General features: G+C 38.7%; 1 protein-coding gene and 1 long non-coding RNA gene across 25 annotated transcripts in view; one reads left to right on the top strand and one right to left on the bottom strand.

Annotated features, from left to right (window-relative positions):
- The window catches only part of MME (membrane metalloendopeptidase), a 109,006-nt gene that overhangs the window by 41,222 nt on the left and 54,148 nt on the right, over nucleotides 1–13,636 (top strand). For all 24 annotated transcript variants that reach the window (XM_069562253.1, XM_069562168.1, XM_069562178.1 and 21 more), the window contains one exon: nucleotides 1,488–1,553. In XM_069562253.1, coding sequence (XP_069418354.1) covers nucleotides 1,488–1,553 — 66 coding nt within the window. The remainder of the gene's footprint in view (nucleotides 1–1,487; nucleotides 1,554–13,636) is intronic.
- LOC138424843 (uncharacterized) overlaps nucleotides 1,056–13,636 on the bottom strand; it is a 62,468-nt gene continuing 49,887 nt past the window's right edge. The window contains exon 2 of the long non-coding RNA XR_011250988.1: nucleotides 1,056–2,710. This is a non-coding gene — a long non-coding RNA (uncharacterized lncRNA). The remainder of the gene's footprint in view (nucleotides 2,711–13,636) is intronic.

Raw genomic sequence — 13,636 nt, 5'->3', positions numbered from 1 at the left:
GTCTGTACTTTTTTTCCCAGTTAAAGTAAGCAAAATGTCGTTCTTTTTAAAGGGCTTTATTTGATTTTTTTTAGAGTATAAACCATTCATTTAGGTTAACCTAAGACATCGCCTAAGATGAGATTAGTACTTAATAAGTATGTTTGGAATGGAGTAAAACATTTACAGAGCTTTTCTTTAGTCTCCTGTAAAAGAAACTACCAAAAGTTACAGGTCACAGAAGCTTATGTATATCACAGTTATGTAAATCCTTATGGTCATTTTTATTAAAACCATGAAAACAATTGAACCTGACTCGTCTGCAGTGGATCCTTTCTGCCTTCCTAGAGTCTTTCCTTTGACTGTGGAATACCAGCATCCTGCTTGATCACCATATGAGGGTTGCTAAGGAGGCTCAGAAGGTTAGAGAAGGAACAGGACCCCTCCTGTGGGGATGTCTTCTGGTTCTTTCCCCGCCAGTCTTCTGGGTTCTGTTTCTTTTATATTGCCCTGTTTCTTTACACTGCTAGGATTCTCACTTCCACCCATAAATGCTCTAGTTTACTTTACCCACTTACTGTGCAGCATGTAGGAGGGAATCTCATAAAGCTGCGAGGATGTCTAGGAGCTTTTGTGAGGTATCCAGGGTGGAGTGGACGTGCTGGAGCAGAGATAGGTTACCTCTTTCATATGCTCAGCTGGCAGCTGGTTCTGCTGATGTCCTGAGTGGGGCAGCTCTGAAGAGAACTGAAGAGGAGTCTCCTCTGTCCTCTTAGGGTGTTGTGTATGTGTGTGTTTGTTGCTCAGTCATGTCCGACTCTTTGTCATCTCATGGATTATAACCCACCAGGCTCCTCTTCTGTAGGGATTCTCCAGGCAAGAATACTAACACATTCCCTTCTCCATGGAATCTTCCTGACCCAGGGATTGAACTCCGATCTCCTGCATTGCAGGCAGATTCTTTACCAACTGAGCTACCAAGGAAGCCCCCTCTTAGGGTAGAGAGTCTCAAAAAAATCTCTGGCAAGATTTCTACTAGCTTAGAATTTCTTGAGTCACCATAGACATTTTCTACCTTTTCTTTCTTTCTTTATTTTTTTCCATTACAGTTAAGGGTAGGGGCAGAAGAAAACATCCAGCAAGGGAGTATATTAGAAACTCAGGGACCTGAAATGTCCTATGAAAGTATAAAACTCTCCAGCCCTAGATTCTAACGTGTATTTGTTTATCTCTCCCATTGTTATACATTAAACTCCTTCCCCATATGGTTTTTGTGGGTTTAAGATTTCCCTGGTTTCTCTCAAATATCTGTAATATGATCTTCCAGATTGTCACACCTACCCATCAGTTTAACACTGAGAAGTATTATGGAAACCATTTCTTAATTGTATAGTCATTCAGTGTTATCTTGTTATACAGAGCGAGAGCATTAAGATCTTGCTTACACATAGGTAGGCATGCTCATAATTTGTCAACTGAATATTTTCTTCTTTGAACATTTTTTATAGATTGACCAACCTCAACTTGGCCTGCCTTCCAGAGACTACTATGAGTGCACTGCAGCATATAAAGAGGTAAAAACAAAAACCCAACAAAACTAAACTACATAATTTAAACTTAACCCTCTATCTTCTGCACTCAGGCAGATACTGAAACTCATACGCAATAGTGAGCTTCCTTTGACTGAGTATTCTCAACAGAACAAATGAAGATCTTTTAAGAAACAAATAAACTTGAAATTCCTTGTTTGTGTCTTGATTCTTAGTATTTAAGTCATGTGGCCCATTTTTAAAAGCCAATTTTATTTACTTATTTATTTTTAACTTTTAATTTTATATTGGAGTATAGCCCATTAACAGTGGGCTATAGTTGTAATAGTTTCAGGGGAACAATGAAGGGGCCCAGCATACATATGTTGTTCAGTCACTAAGCTCTGTTCTTCCCTTTGTGAAAGCCGCGTCCTGCCCTTTGTGACCCCATGAACTGCAACACGCCAGGCTTCCCTGTCCCTCACTATCTCCCGCAATTTGCTTAAACTCATGTCCATTGAGTCGATGATGCCTTCCAACTATCTCATCCTCTGTCGCACTCCTCTCCTCCTGTCTTCAATCTTTTCCAGCATCCGGGTCTTTTCTAATGAGTCATCTTTTCACATCAGGTAGCCAGAGAATTGGAGCTTCAGCTTCAGCATCAGTCATTCCAATGAATATTCAGGACTGATTTCCCTTAGGATTGACTGATTTGATCGTGCTGCCCAAGGGACTCCTAAGAGTCTTCTCTAGTACCACAGTTCAAAAACATCAATTCTTTGGTGCTTAGCTTTCTTTATGGTCCAACCCTCACATCCGTACATGACTACTAGAAAAACTACCACTTTGACTATGAGAACCTTTGTTGGCAAAATAATGTCTCTGCTTTTTAATACTCTGTCTAGGTTTGTCATAGCTTTTCTTCCAAGGAGCAAGTGTCTTTTACTTTCATGGCTGCAGTCACAGTGATTTTGGAGCCCAAGAAAATAAAGTCTGCTGTGTTTCCACTTTTTTCCCATCTGTTTGCCATGAAGTAATGGGACCAGATGCTATGATCTTCAGTTTTTGAATGTTAAGTTTTAAGCCAGTTCTTTTACTCTCCTCTTTCACCTTCATTAAGAGGCTCTTTAGTTCTTCACTTTCTGCCATTAAAGTGGTGACATCTGCATATCAGCAACCATATCATGGTGTATCCATTCTCCCTGAAAAGCCAATTTTAAATGTCTTATTTTCTCTATAAATTCAAATGATTTAAAAAATGAACAGATGAATCATGGTCTAGGTCAGTGCCAGTGAAGACCGGGGAATGGTCCAGTAAGTACATACATTGTACTCAGCACCATTCTTCTAGAGCCTTCCTGTTTGACTTTCAGAGGGCCACCCACAAGGAGCATTGGGTTCAGACAAACCTTTGTGGCCACCTTCTGACTCTGTTCACACCCCACAACACTGCTTCTTATTGTCTCACAGCCTTGCCTTGCTCAAGCTGGTGTTGGTGTTCGCTTGCTTGTTGATACAAAGGAACCACAGAAGATAACCTTAGCAGTGTAATGTATTAAGTATTTGGGGAAGGTTTGGCTCCATAAATGTTTTCTTTCCTAATTTGAGGCTCAGAAGTAAGTTTAGTTACCTTTTATTCTAAGGGGTCAGAGGTGGTATGGCTGAAATTACTTCTTAATTAAAATGATTAACTCTATATGTTCATACTGAGTGTGCATTTTGCCTCAATATTAAGTTCAAAAGCCATGGAATAAATTCACTATAAAGTAAATTTATTTAAAGCCACTCTTTATGAGTGGCTACACAGCATTGAAATGAAGAAAAAGATAAATATAAAAGTCCACAATTAATGTCATAGACAATCAAATGGGCGTGGGATATTTGAGTTCTTGACAATGCAGTTATCGTATGGGTTGCAGTTGTTGGCTTTACAAGCTATCTAGCTGCTTCCTATTGCAGAGTTGAGGGTGATTGAAGAATTTTGGTTCATTATACTACATTTTCATTGTTATTAACTGGAATGTTTTTCAAATTTAGGATTTTGTCCTAAAAACATACTAAATTTATCCAACCTTATAAAGATGTGTGAGGACTTCCCTGGTAACTCAGTGGCAAAAAATCTGCCTGCCAATCCAGGAGATGTCAGTTCAGCCCCTGGTCCAGGATGATCCCCTGGAGAAGGAAATGGCTGCCCACTCCAGTATTCTTGCCTGGGAAATCCTGTGGACAGAGGAGACTGGCGGGCTCCAGTCCATGGGGACTCAAAAAAGTCAGACATGACTTAGCAACTAAACAACAACTAAAAGGATACATATTTTTTGTATTTTAACATTTCTGATATCAAGGTATACCTGGCAGTCAGTGTATACACGTAATGTAATAAAGTTTCCTTTTTGCATTTTTTTCTTTTGGAAAGGATCCTGTTGTTAAGAGGATGGTGTATTTGTGCATTTTGTATTCAATATTGTCTCATAATTAATAGAATGTCATAATCTAGGTCATAGGTTTGAGTCATAGAGAGGCATTTTGTTTAACCTGTGGCTAATTTTTAAAAATTTTTATAGTTTCCAAGATTTTATAAAAATTGAAGATTGTACTTGAGAATCCAGATCTCCTGATAAATTACCAGGATTGGAAACCCTAGACCTACATCCCCATGTGGTTGTGGGACAGAGTTTTTTTATGGCTGTTCCTTCAGATAGGGCCTTTGTTCTCCAGACTTGGGCAGTCCTCATCAAGATAATTCACTGATTTTTATTGACTTTGTGGTTTCTCTAAACATTTGAGTTTGTAAATTAGTTGGGATCTTGAAGCAAGAGAGAAGTTCATTTCTGTCTCGAGAGATAGGAAGCTCTCTTCACGGGAATGGCCAGGAGCACTGTTTTCTTTGACCTATTGCTCTAATATCGACCTCCTCAGGTGTTTTATTTGTAGTCTGTTTGGTCAAAGTTGGTTCATCAGTGCCCTGTTCACATTTCCGTTCATAGGAAAAAAAAAAAGAGGTAGTGATAGACAGGCAATTTCTTGTTTTTAAGTGATGCAGAAGTTGTATACATTCCACTGCTTAGAATATTGTCATGTGGACACAGCTAAGTATCAGTGAAGCTGAGAAATGTAGTATTAAGCAAGTGGCCATGTGTATGTCTTATTACAATTTAGTTAATGGGAACAAGGTTCTATTACTGAAAAGAAGAGGAGCTCAGACCAAAGATAGTTATATTTGGCAGTCTCTACTACCCATTGCATCCACTGGTTGGGAAAATACTTATAGTCAAAATATTTATAGTCAAGCAATGGAGTGGAGATTAAATCTGGAATTAGTAATGTGATTAGAGTTGATAAGTGAGAAATCCAAGGCCCAAAGGTTGTCAGTCTTTGTCAGAACGCTCAGTCAACAATAGTAGAACCAGAGTTGGAACTTTAGTCCCTATCTTCTGTTCATCCATTACCTCATTCCAACTTCCTAAGGGTAGTATTCCATAGTAGTAGAATTCTTTACATGAACAAATGATTTAGAAAACTCAGTAGCACTAGCAGTTTCAGCTAGAAAGTTATTATTGGCTCAAATTAGGTGCCCTCTCGTGATCTGGATAAGAGAAGCAAACACAGCATGCTGGCTGCCTGGCCCCGCTTCCATAACTATGGCCATATGGTCATTGCACTCTTTCCTCCTAACCTCTGATCTCAGAATATGCCTCGGCTTAGTGCTCCAAGCTCCAAGCAATGTCCTTCCAGTTGCGAGGAGTCTACATATAATATGGAATTCTTTTTTATGAGATGAAATTCTGTCATCTGAAAATGGGTAATTGCTAGAACATTTCTGTACTCTTCTCATCTTAAAATCCATTCTTTTGGAGTGTTAGGAGTAGGGGGAAGAGTATATATGGAGAAAATTCTAATTTTCTACTTATTTCCCTCATGATAATTGCTACTCTTTCCCAGTCATTTCTACCTATAATCCCTCACTTGGTTTCATCTGCATCCCCAGTCAGCTATCAAATAAAAGTTCATTCTAGTTTTTCCACTACTCTGCTATCTCTGAAAGAATTCTGTCCCTTCAAGTACTTTGTTTTTAGGGTTTTATCATTCATGGAGAAAAAATAGTGAAAAGGATAGGGTAACAAAATAACACTAGTGGAGAATTTATAAAGCTAGACTAAATCTCAATATCATTGTATCAGCATAACAATGGTTTTCATTGATTTTTTCACTTACATTCTTTTTTAATTCTTTCTACAATTTATTTATTTTTAATTGGCAGATAATTGCTATACAGTACTATGTTGGTTTCTGACATATATATAACATGAAACAGCCATAGGTATACTTATGCCCCCTTCCTCTTGAACCTCCATCCCACCCTCAACCCCATCCCACCTCTCTAGGTTGCTCACTTATATACTTTTATGTATGCTGTTTCCTTTGCCAAGAACACTACACACACACACACACACACACACACACACACACATATACATGTGCGTGCCATCTGGCCAGCCCTCCTCTTTTTCTCCTAATCCCTTTAGTCTAAGTTTGAATTTTATTTACTCATGAAGGCCTTTCCTGGAGCTTTTGTCTAGATGAAGGACATGTATGTTCTCAGAGCATGCAGATTTCTATATATTTAATGTCTATTGCAGAACCTATGGATGAATGGTTGAGAGGGAAGATGTCAGGGAGGACAGGAAAGGTGCTTTGAAGACTGGCTTCTTTGTCTGTCACTCTAGCCAGTGATTTTTCACACTGTGATATGGCATTTGGTTTGCAGATATGTCTCAGGGGCTGGGGAAGAGGAAGCATCCCTTTCTGATCAAAGGGACTCTAATTATAGATTGCCTTGATCAAATCATTACCTAAGGCCATCTCCCCCAGGTCTTTTTTGATCCCTCTTTCTAGGGAATCATCTTACAATTCTACAACCAGACTTCTTATGAGCAATGAAAACAGCACCTGTAATTACAAGGAGGTCCATTCCACTACACTGAAGTATTTGGGGGCTTCTGATATCCTAGGAATGGAATTTTTGTGTTCTAATATTTGTTTGGCATTCAAAATAGTAAAATGTGTCACTACACCACTAAGTGATGAAAATAGGTAATGCATTTTTTTTTCAAGAACTGTGTCTAACCTCCTTCCTTAAAACAAAACCTGTTTTTCTCTTGTTAAAAAAAAAAAAACTCACTGCTTTTCAAACTTGTGTGCTTTTATTCAGCAGTTTTGAATGTTATATTTTGAGAAATGCATATTGTATTCCTCTCGTTATTGTTCTGAACTTAAATACCTCAGTTCCTTTTTGTTTTCTGTACTTTCCCTCCTAAAGAGGGAATAGGCCTTAAAGGCAATAGCAACTCAAAGAAATATATTCTTGTATTTTTTACATGATAGTATCATATATTTTCATATTATATTTACTTATGCACAGACTTTAAGAGCTAAATGGGACATTAAAGAATTTAGTTCAACTCCTCATTTAAAAACTAAGAAAATAGAGACCCAAATAAGCAAAATGATTTGCTCAAGTCATGGATTAGAAGATCCATATGTCAGGAACATTAATTATATGCAATAGAAACCTACTCTAACTTAAATTCTGTAAAAAAAATGTTTTCTGTTTGTTTGCCACACCTAACTAACTGTAAAGTTCCAGGGATGAATCAAGCATGATTAGTTCCAGGGGTTCAACTGAATCATCTTAACTCTTTTTCCCATTCTCAAGGCTCTACTTTCTGCTGTGTTGGAGTCCTTTTCTAGCAGGCTATTTCTATTGCAGCATCAAAGATAATCCTTGGCAGCTTTGCAATCTAGAGAAAAGAAATCCCATCTCTGTTACTGTCTATCAATTTCTGAGGAAAGGGCTCTGATCCTGACCGAGCCACCTGCCCTTCTCTTGACCAAGCATTGTGCCCAGGGAACCAGGCTCTCTGAATAGCTATTTGGTACTGTCCACCCATCTCAGTGGCTCAGGAAAGTAGATCCCTTGATTGACTGTCAACCCATCTCAATGGCTCAGGAAAGTAGACCCTTTTTCCACCAAGAAGAAAGAGAACAGAGGGTTCTGTTGTGAGAAGTTGTTGGGAAATAGCTGCTGTGTAGCTCCCCTTGTCATGATCCTGTCTTCTGATTCCCAACTAGTTTTACTTCTAGACGGTGAAATTTCTAAAAAAAGAAAAAAACCTGGAGAGCAGCTCTCATTGAAAATAGTGAATTAAGCTGGCTCGTGTGGATGACGTAAGGTGCCAAACTAGACAAACACTGTCTTTTTCCAAGAGTTTATAGTGTAAAACTGATAACACAGCGTCCCTCCAGCCAAATATTAGGCGAAAGGCCACATAGACATCTGTGTAGACACTGAACAAATATATACACTTATTAAAAAAATTGGGATTTAATTGTGCTCTCAAAATGGGTTCATTAAGGAGCCACTCATGCTGGAAGTCTCTGGCTGGAGAGATAGAACTTTATTTCAGAGGTATTCTGTTTATCTGAAGACATCGCTTAATGACACACTGCTACCTCAGAGGACAGAAGTAATGAGATTTGAAACAACTCTATCCTGTACAAGAGTATACATTTTTCTATGCTAGGAAAACAATATGAGAGATACCCATTGCCCATAAAAAATAATCATCCCATTCACAGAATTTTAAAATGGAACCAACCAGCTACTTCGTGTGAGAAAGTGCTTGCATACGATTCACCGGAAGGAATAGCAACCTTAATTTTCTTGAAAAATCACACCTTCAGAAGAGTTTTTAAACTCTATTTGGGAGAATGGAATTGGTTTCAAATCTTCTCTTTCTCTACCTCCTTAGTGTTGCAAGGCTAATTGTTATCTTGTCCTCCTTCATAGGGAAATCTACAGGTTAGGTGACCAACATATTGGAGCTTAATTGGATTGTAGCTATGTTTATGTTCTGTGTTTGTCTGGGAAGGTAGAATAAGCCGCAAGAGTGGTTTCTGAATGTCCAGACCACTTTGCGTGTGCCAGTGACAGTGGTCTGTGTAGCTGCCCCTTCATGTATACTTTCTTAAAGATTCATTTTACTTGTTTATGCATTAACAAAACATCTGAATAGAGCATTTCAGGGCTAAAACAAAAGTGAGAAAATCTCTCATCTAGTTAACGAAAACCTGAGGAGGTAGCAAAGGAGTTTGAGATTAGAAGCTGTATAGTATATTGCTATGAGGCATGGCAGGGTAGGAAGAAGAGGTGAGAGTTATGAAGAAATTTAGAGCAGTTAGAAAATATGATGTTCATTAAAAAAAAAAAAGGTAAAAAGGAAACACTTTAGGGATGAAGAAAGAGGACTTAGAATACGGCTGAGATGGTTAGAAGCCAAAAAGAGATGATCCAAGGCCTGTGTACTGAATAAGAGAAATCACACTCCAGGGAAATTCTCTAAGCTGTACCTACTCTGGAAATAGCACAAACTGAGATTTTCAGTCCTTAAGATGAGCAGGATTTAGAACTTGGGTAAACCAGAGAGGATTTTGTTTGCCTGCTTACCCAAAATGCAAGCTCAAAGAAACTGCTCTGGACTTGGACTACGATTAGGAGGCTGATGACACAGTGAGGGAAATTTACTCAGTATACTTAGAATTTAACTATATTTTTATTGAGCTTCTACTATGTGACAGATACTCCTCTGGACAGGAAGGATATCAAGGAAACAGGCAGAAATGGTCTTTAATTCACACAGAATTCTCATGTTCTAATCAGAGGAGATAGACGATAAAAAATAATTTAAGGAAATAGGTGAATGGAGGCAGTGTTATAAAAGGTGAATGACTGGCGTTCCGGATCAGTGGATAATTTAGATGTGATTTGGATTGGTTTTTTAAAAGGATTGCTCTGACTGCTGCTTGGTTGACTTGATAAAACATATCCTGCAAGGGAAACTGCTGACCTCATTTTGTTCTTTCTGGGCATCAGGTGACTAATAGTCAGGAGGTTTCACCCAAGTATCTCTGTTTAACAAAACATAAAGGAGCTTTTGAACTTGGGACTTAGTGGATATGTCAAGGGAAATTTTTTAGATCAACTGAACTCAGTTTGTAAAAAGAAGTACATGCACCTTCCCAAACATAAGCAACAAACCTTAGAAGTTACACAATAAATTCTCATGTGAATCTGTAGGTGCTCTCATTAATAACCTGACAAAAGCCTCTGACCATCCCCATGTTTGTCCACAGTGGATTCTCTTGTGTCCTATGTTTCTCCTGTTTCTGAGTCCTGCTAGCATCTGGGGACTTTCTCACTTCCTGTCTCCAGGAATCGCTGTGTGATTCTGTATGTCTTTATCCATCTTTGGGGAGCAAGCCTCTGTGTGCTGGCAGCTGCATGATCCCTGACATGCTTTGTCAAGTGGAAAACATTTCATAGTCTTCTGAGAGGAAACATATCTCTCCTGGTGGGGGCCCTGTGTGTTCCCTCACAAAACATCCCGTGTAACACTATTGAATAACACCCCTGGCATCAGTGGCTAGGAATAAGACAGTTCTGTGACTTTTCAGTTGCTTAATGCTCCACATAATATCTGGGATAGGGAAGGGTAGAAAATTGCTAAGACTGAGGTGACCGGGAAATGAAACCTCTGGTCCATGGTTGTTGGCATACCAAGGTGCACAAATATTGGGCAGTATTTCCAGAGTGCTCTCTGTTCCTCCCTGGGACTTGCTGTTACTTATTAACAAAGATATTAAGTGTGAAGGACAATAGTTGAATGACATTGCTCTCTTGCTCTTTGGCAACTCCAACAAATAGCAGCTTTTTTTCTTAGCAAAAGGAATCCAATTTCTGAACAGAGCCAACATATAAATATTATTGCCTGGTCCTGCAAATTAAAGAATCAGAGTAACAGTTCCTGGTGTTAGGTATTGGTAAATATCTCAGCAATAGTGTATAACTTAAAAACTCACAAAACTGCTATTGTGGATTTTACCCAACCATTTAAAACCAATCTTCGAACTTGCTACTACAAGCACTGGGATTTGTAATGTTTTATTTTTAAAGGAAAGACTGCATAGATATTTAGGTTTTTGGTTTTCTGTGTGGATTTTTTTTTTTTTTTTGTCATGTAAAGGATTCACTGTATCAAAGCTTCAACTAGGCTATCTTACGACTGTCAAAGAAGATAGCTGCCTCTCACCCTTGTCCTAATATCTAGCTGCTCTATTAGTGACAGAAAATAAAAATTAAATTTTTGATTTAAAAAATATTCTGGCTAATAGACTGTTTAAGGTTAAAATATGTGTTGATTCCTTTCTCCCCAAATTATAATTGGTATTATTTGGCATTTTACATATCTAGAAGTATCTCAAGGAAGAAAATTAATATTTTAAGGTAGAATCATATCTTGTAGAAAAGACTTTTTAAAGGTTTTTTTTTTTTTTTTTTTTGGACTGTGGTGAGTCTTTGTGGCTGTATGAGACTTTCCCTAGTTGTGGTGAGCAGGGGCTGCTTTTTGCTGCCGCGTGGTTTTCCCAGTGAGGCGGCTTCTCTTGTTGTGGAGCACAGGCTCTAGGTGCGGCAGGCTTTGGTAGTTGCAGTGCTGGGGCTCAGTAGTTGTGGTCTGAGGACTCTTGAGCACAGGCTCAGTAGTTGTGGCACACAGGCTTAGCTATTCTGTGACATATGGGATCTTCCTGAACCAAGGATCAAACCAGTGTCCCTTGCATTGCAGGGTGGATTTTTAATCACTGGGCTACCAGGAAAACCTCTCTTCTAAAAAGGATTTAACAGCAGCAGTAAGCCTGGGTTTTGACAGCTACTGGATAAATTTGGAATCCAAAGAAGATAAAATCAAGATACTATGACATCTATCTTAGTTCAACTGACTCAAATTTGTTCCTTTTTACGGCTGAGTAACATTCCATTGTCAGCTTCCCAGGTGACTCAGTAGTAAAGAATCTGCCTGCCACTGCAGGAGACACAGGAGCTGTAGGTTCGATCCCTAGGTCAGGAAGATCCCCTGGAGGGGGAAATAGCAACCCACTCCAGTATTCTTACCTAGAAAATCCCACAGACAGAGAAGCCTGGCAGGCTACAGTCCATGGGGGTCGCAAAGAGTCAGACAAAACTGAGTAACCGAGCATGCAATATTCCATCGTACATAATGTGCCGCAACTTCTTTATCCAATTATCTATCAATAGACATCTAGGTTGCTTCCATGTCCTGGCTATCGTAGGTAGTGTTGTGATGAACACTTTGGGATATATGTGTCTTTTTGAATTATGGTTTCTCAGAATCTATGCCCAGTTGTGGGATTACTGCGTCATATGGCAGTTTTATTCCTAGCTTTTGAAAGAAATCTCCAAAGAGAAAAACAAATACCATATTAACGCATATATATGGAATCTAGAAAAAACGGCTTATTTATAGGGCAGGAATAGAGATGCAGTTGAGAACGGACTTGTGGACACAGTGGAAGAAGGAGAGAGTGGGATAAATTGAGAGTAGCATCGAAATACATACATTACCATGTATAAAACAGTTAGCGAGTGGGAAGTTGCTGCATAACACAGGGAGCTCAGCCTGGTGCTCTGTGATGGCCTAGAGGAGTGGGATGGGGGTGGTGGTGGGTGGAAGGCTCAAGAGGGAAGGGATATATATATATATATACACACACACACACTTATGGCTGATTCATGTTGTTTGGCAAAAACTAATACAACATTGTAAAGCAATTATCCTCCAATTAAAAAAAAAAAAAGATACTGAAACATGTTTTAAATAGTCACACTGTAAAATTTTGCCAGGTAATGGAGCTCATTAAAGGAAAGAGTGTATTCTATGTTAACTGTATTTAATATTCAAGCATCCCAGAAGTCCGTGATATCATATACTTCTAGCTTTCTGGGAAACTTTACCAGTTCAGCAGGTTGGAAGCATTGTACAAAGTTCTTGTGCTTGCCAAGTTCTGTAGCCTTTAAATACATCTTTAGGGATGAAGACACTGGAGTAACACCATTGCAGAGTCAATGAAATGGAGGAGAGCACTCTTGCTATTGTTTTCTCACCTCATTAACAAAAAAGCATCCCATAGTGTACAAAAAATCTTAGAGATTGATATTGGAAAATTCAAATTACCATTTCTTTGCAGTCAGTAATAATTCCCTGCTGAATGCAGATGAGTTTATATGATTTGAAATAGTTAATTCAAAACACCGCATGCTTGTACTTTGGAATAGTTGGTCCCATTAGGTATGAACTCAGACATGTTTGTTTTCTTCAAAGTGAAACAAGAATTCTGATTACTTTTTAAGAGGAAAAGAATGAAGTTGGCAGGACTATACATAAAAACATCCTTTTATCCCTGTTACCTTAGTGATTAAGTGTTTAATACAGAAACAGATGAAATTTTTATTGAACAGCAGATCCAGGATAGAGATGCTAGTTAGCCTCCTAATTGCAGGGTATCCTTGGAAGAGAGAGCCCTCTCTCTCTCTCTGTCTAAGTAAACAGGAAATTGTTTACTTAGCATTTAATAATGGTCATGGAATACCAGTATCTAAATGTTACTTAAAGATGTCCTCTTGAATTTCAAATTAATAACAGCTTACATTTTGCTTAGGTTCTTATTTGATAAAATATTTCCATTTCCCTACAAATTTTTTGTGTGATCCTCTTGAGTCACTGTGAATTTAAATGTGCCTTTTCGTTCAAAGTGACAAGAAGGATTCCCCTTTCACTGATAATCAGTAGGGTTATAAAACCCCCAGGAAACTGTGAAAGGGTTAAGTACTCTTCAGCTCTTCTTCATATTTATCCTGTGTGGACATATATCTGAAGCTCAGAACCACCCATTGATCCCAAACGTGTGGTATGGCCTTCCTAATTCGTCTAGTTGCTGTTGTGTTCGATATTTTTTTGCTACCTCATAGACTGCAGCCCATCAGGCTCTTCCATCCATGGGATTTCCCAGGCAAGAATATTAGAGTGGATTGCCATTTCCTCCTCTAGGGAATCTTCCTGACCCAGAGGTTGAACCCTAGTCTCCTTCATTGGCAAGTGGATTCTTTACCACTGAGCCACCAGGGAAGCCCTTCCCAAACTGATGCTGGAACTTGAAATTTTGAGTAAATTTTAATGCGAGGCTTCAAATTTTGAGTAAATTTTAAGTTATTT

This window comes from Ovis canadensis, chromosome 1 (genome assembly GCF_042477335.2).
Source record: "Ovis canadensis isolate MfBH-ARS-UI-01 breed Bighorn chromosome 1, ARS-UI_OviCan_v2, whole genome shotgun sequence".
NCBI lineage: Eukaryota > Metazoa > Chordata > Mammalia > Artiodactyla > Bovidae > Ovis > Ovis canadensis.
Note: the sequence above shows the minus strand (reverse complement) of the source record. Positions and strands in the feature narration are given on the sequence as shown.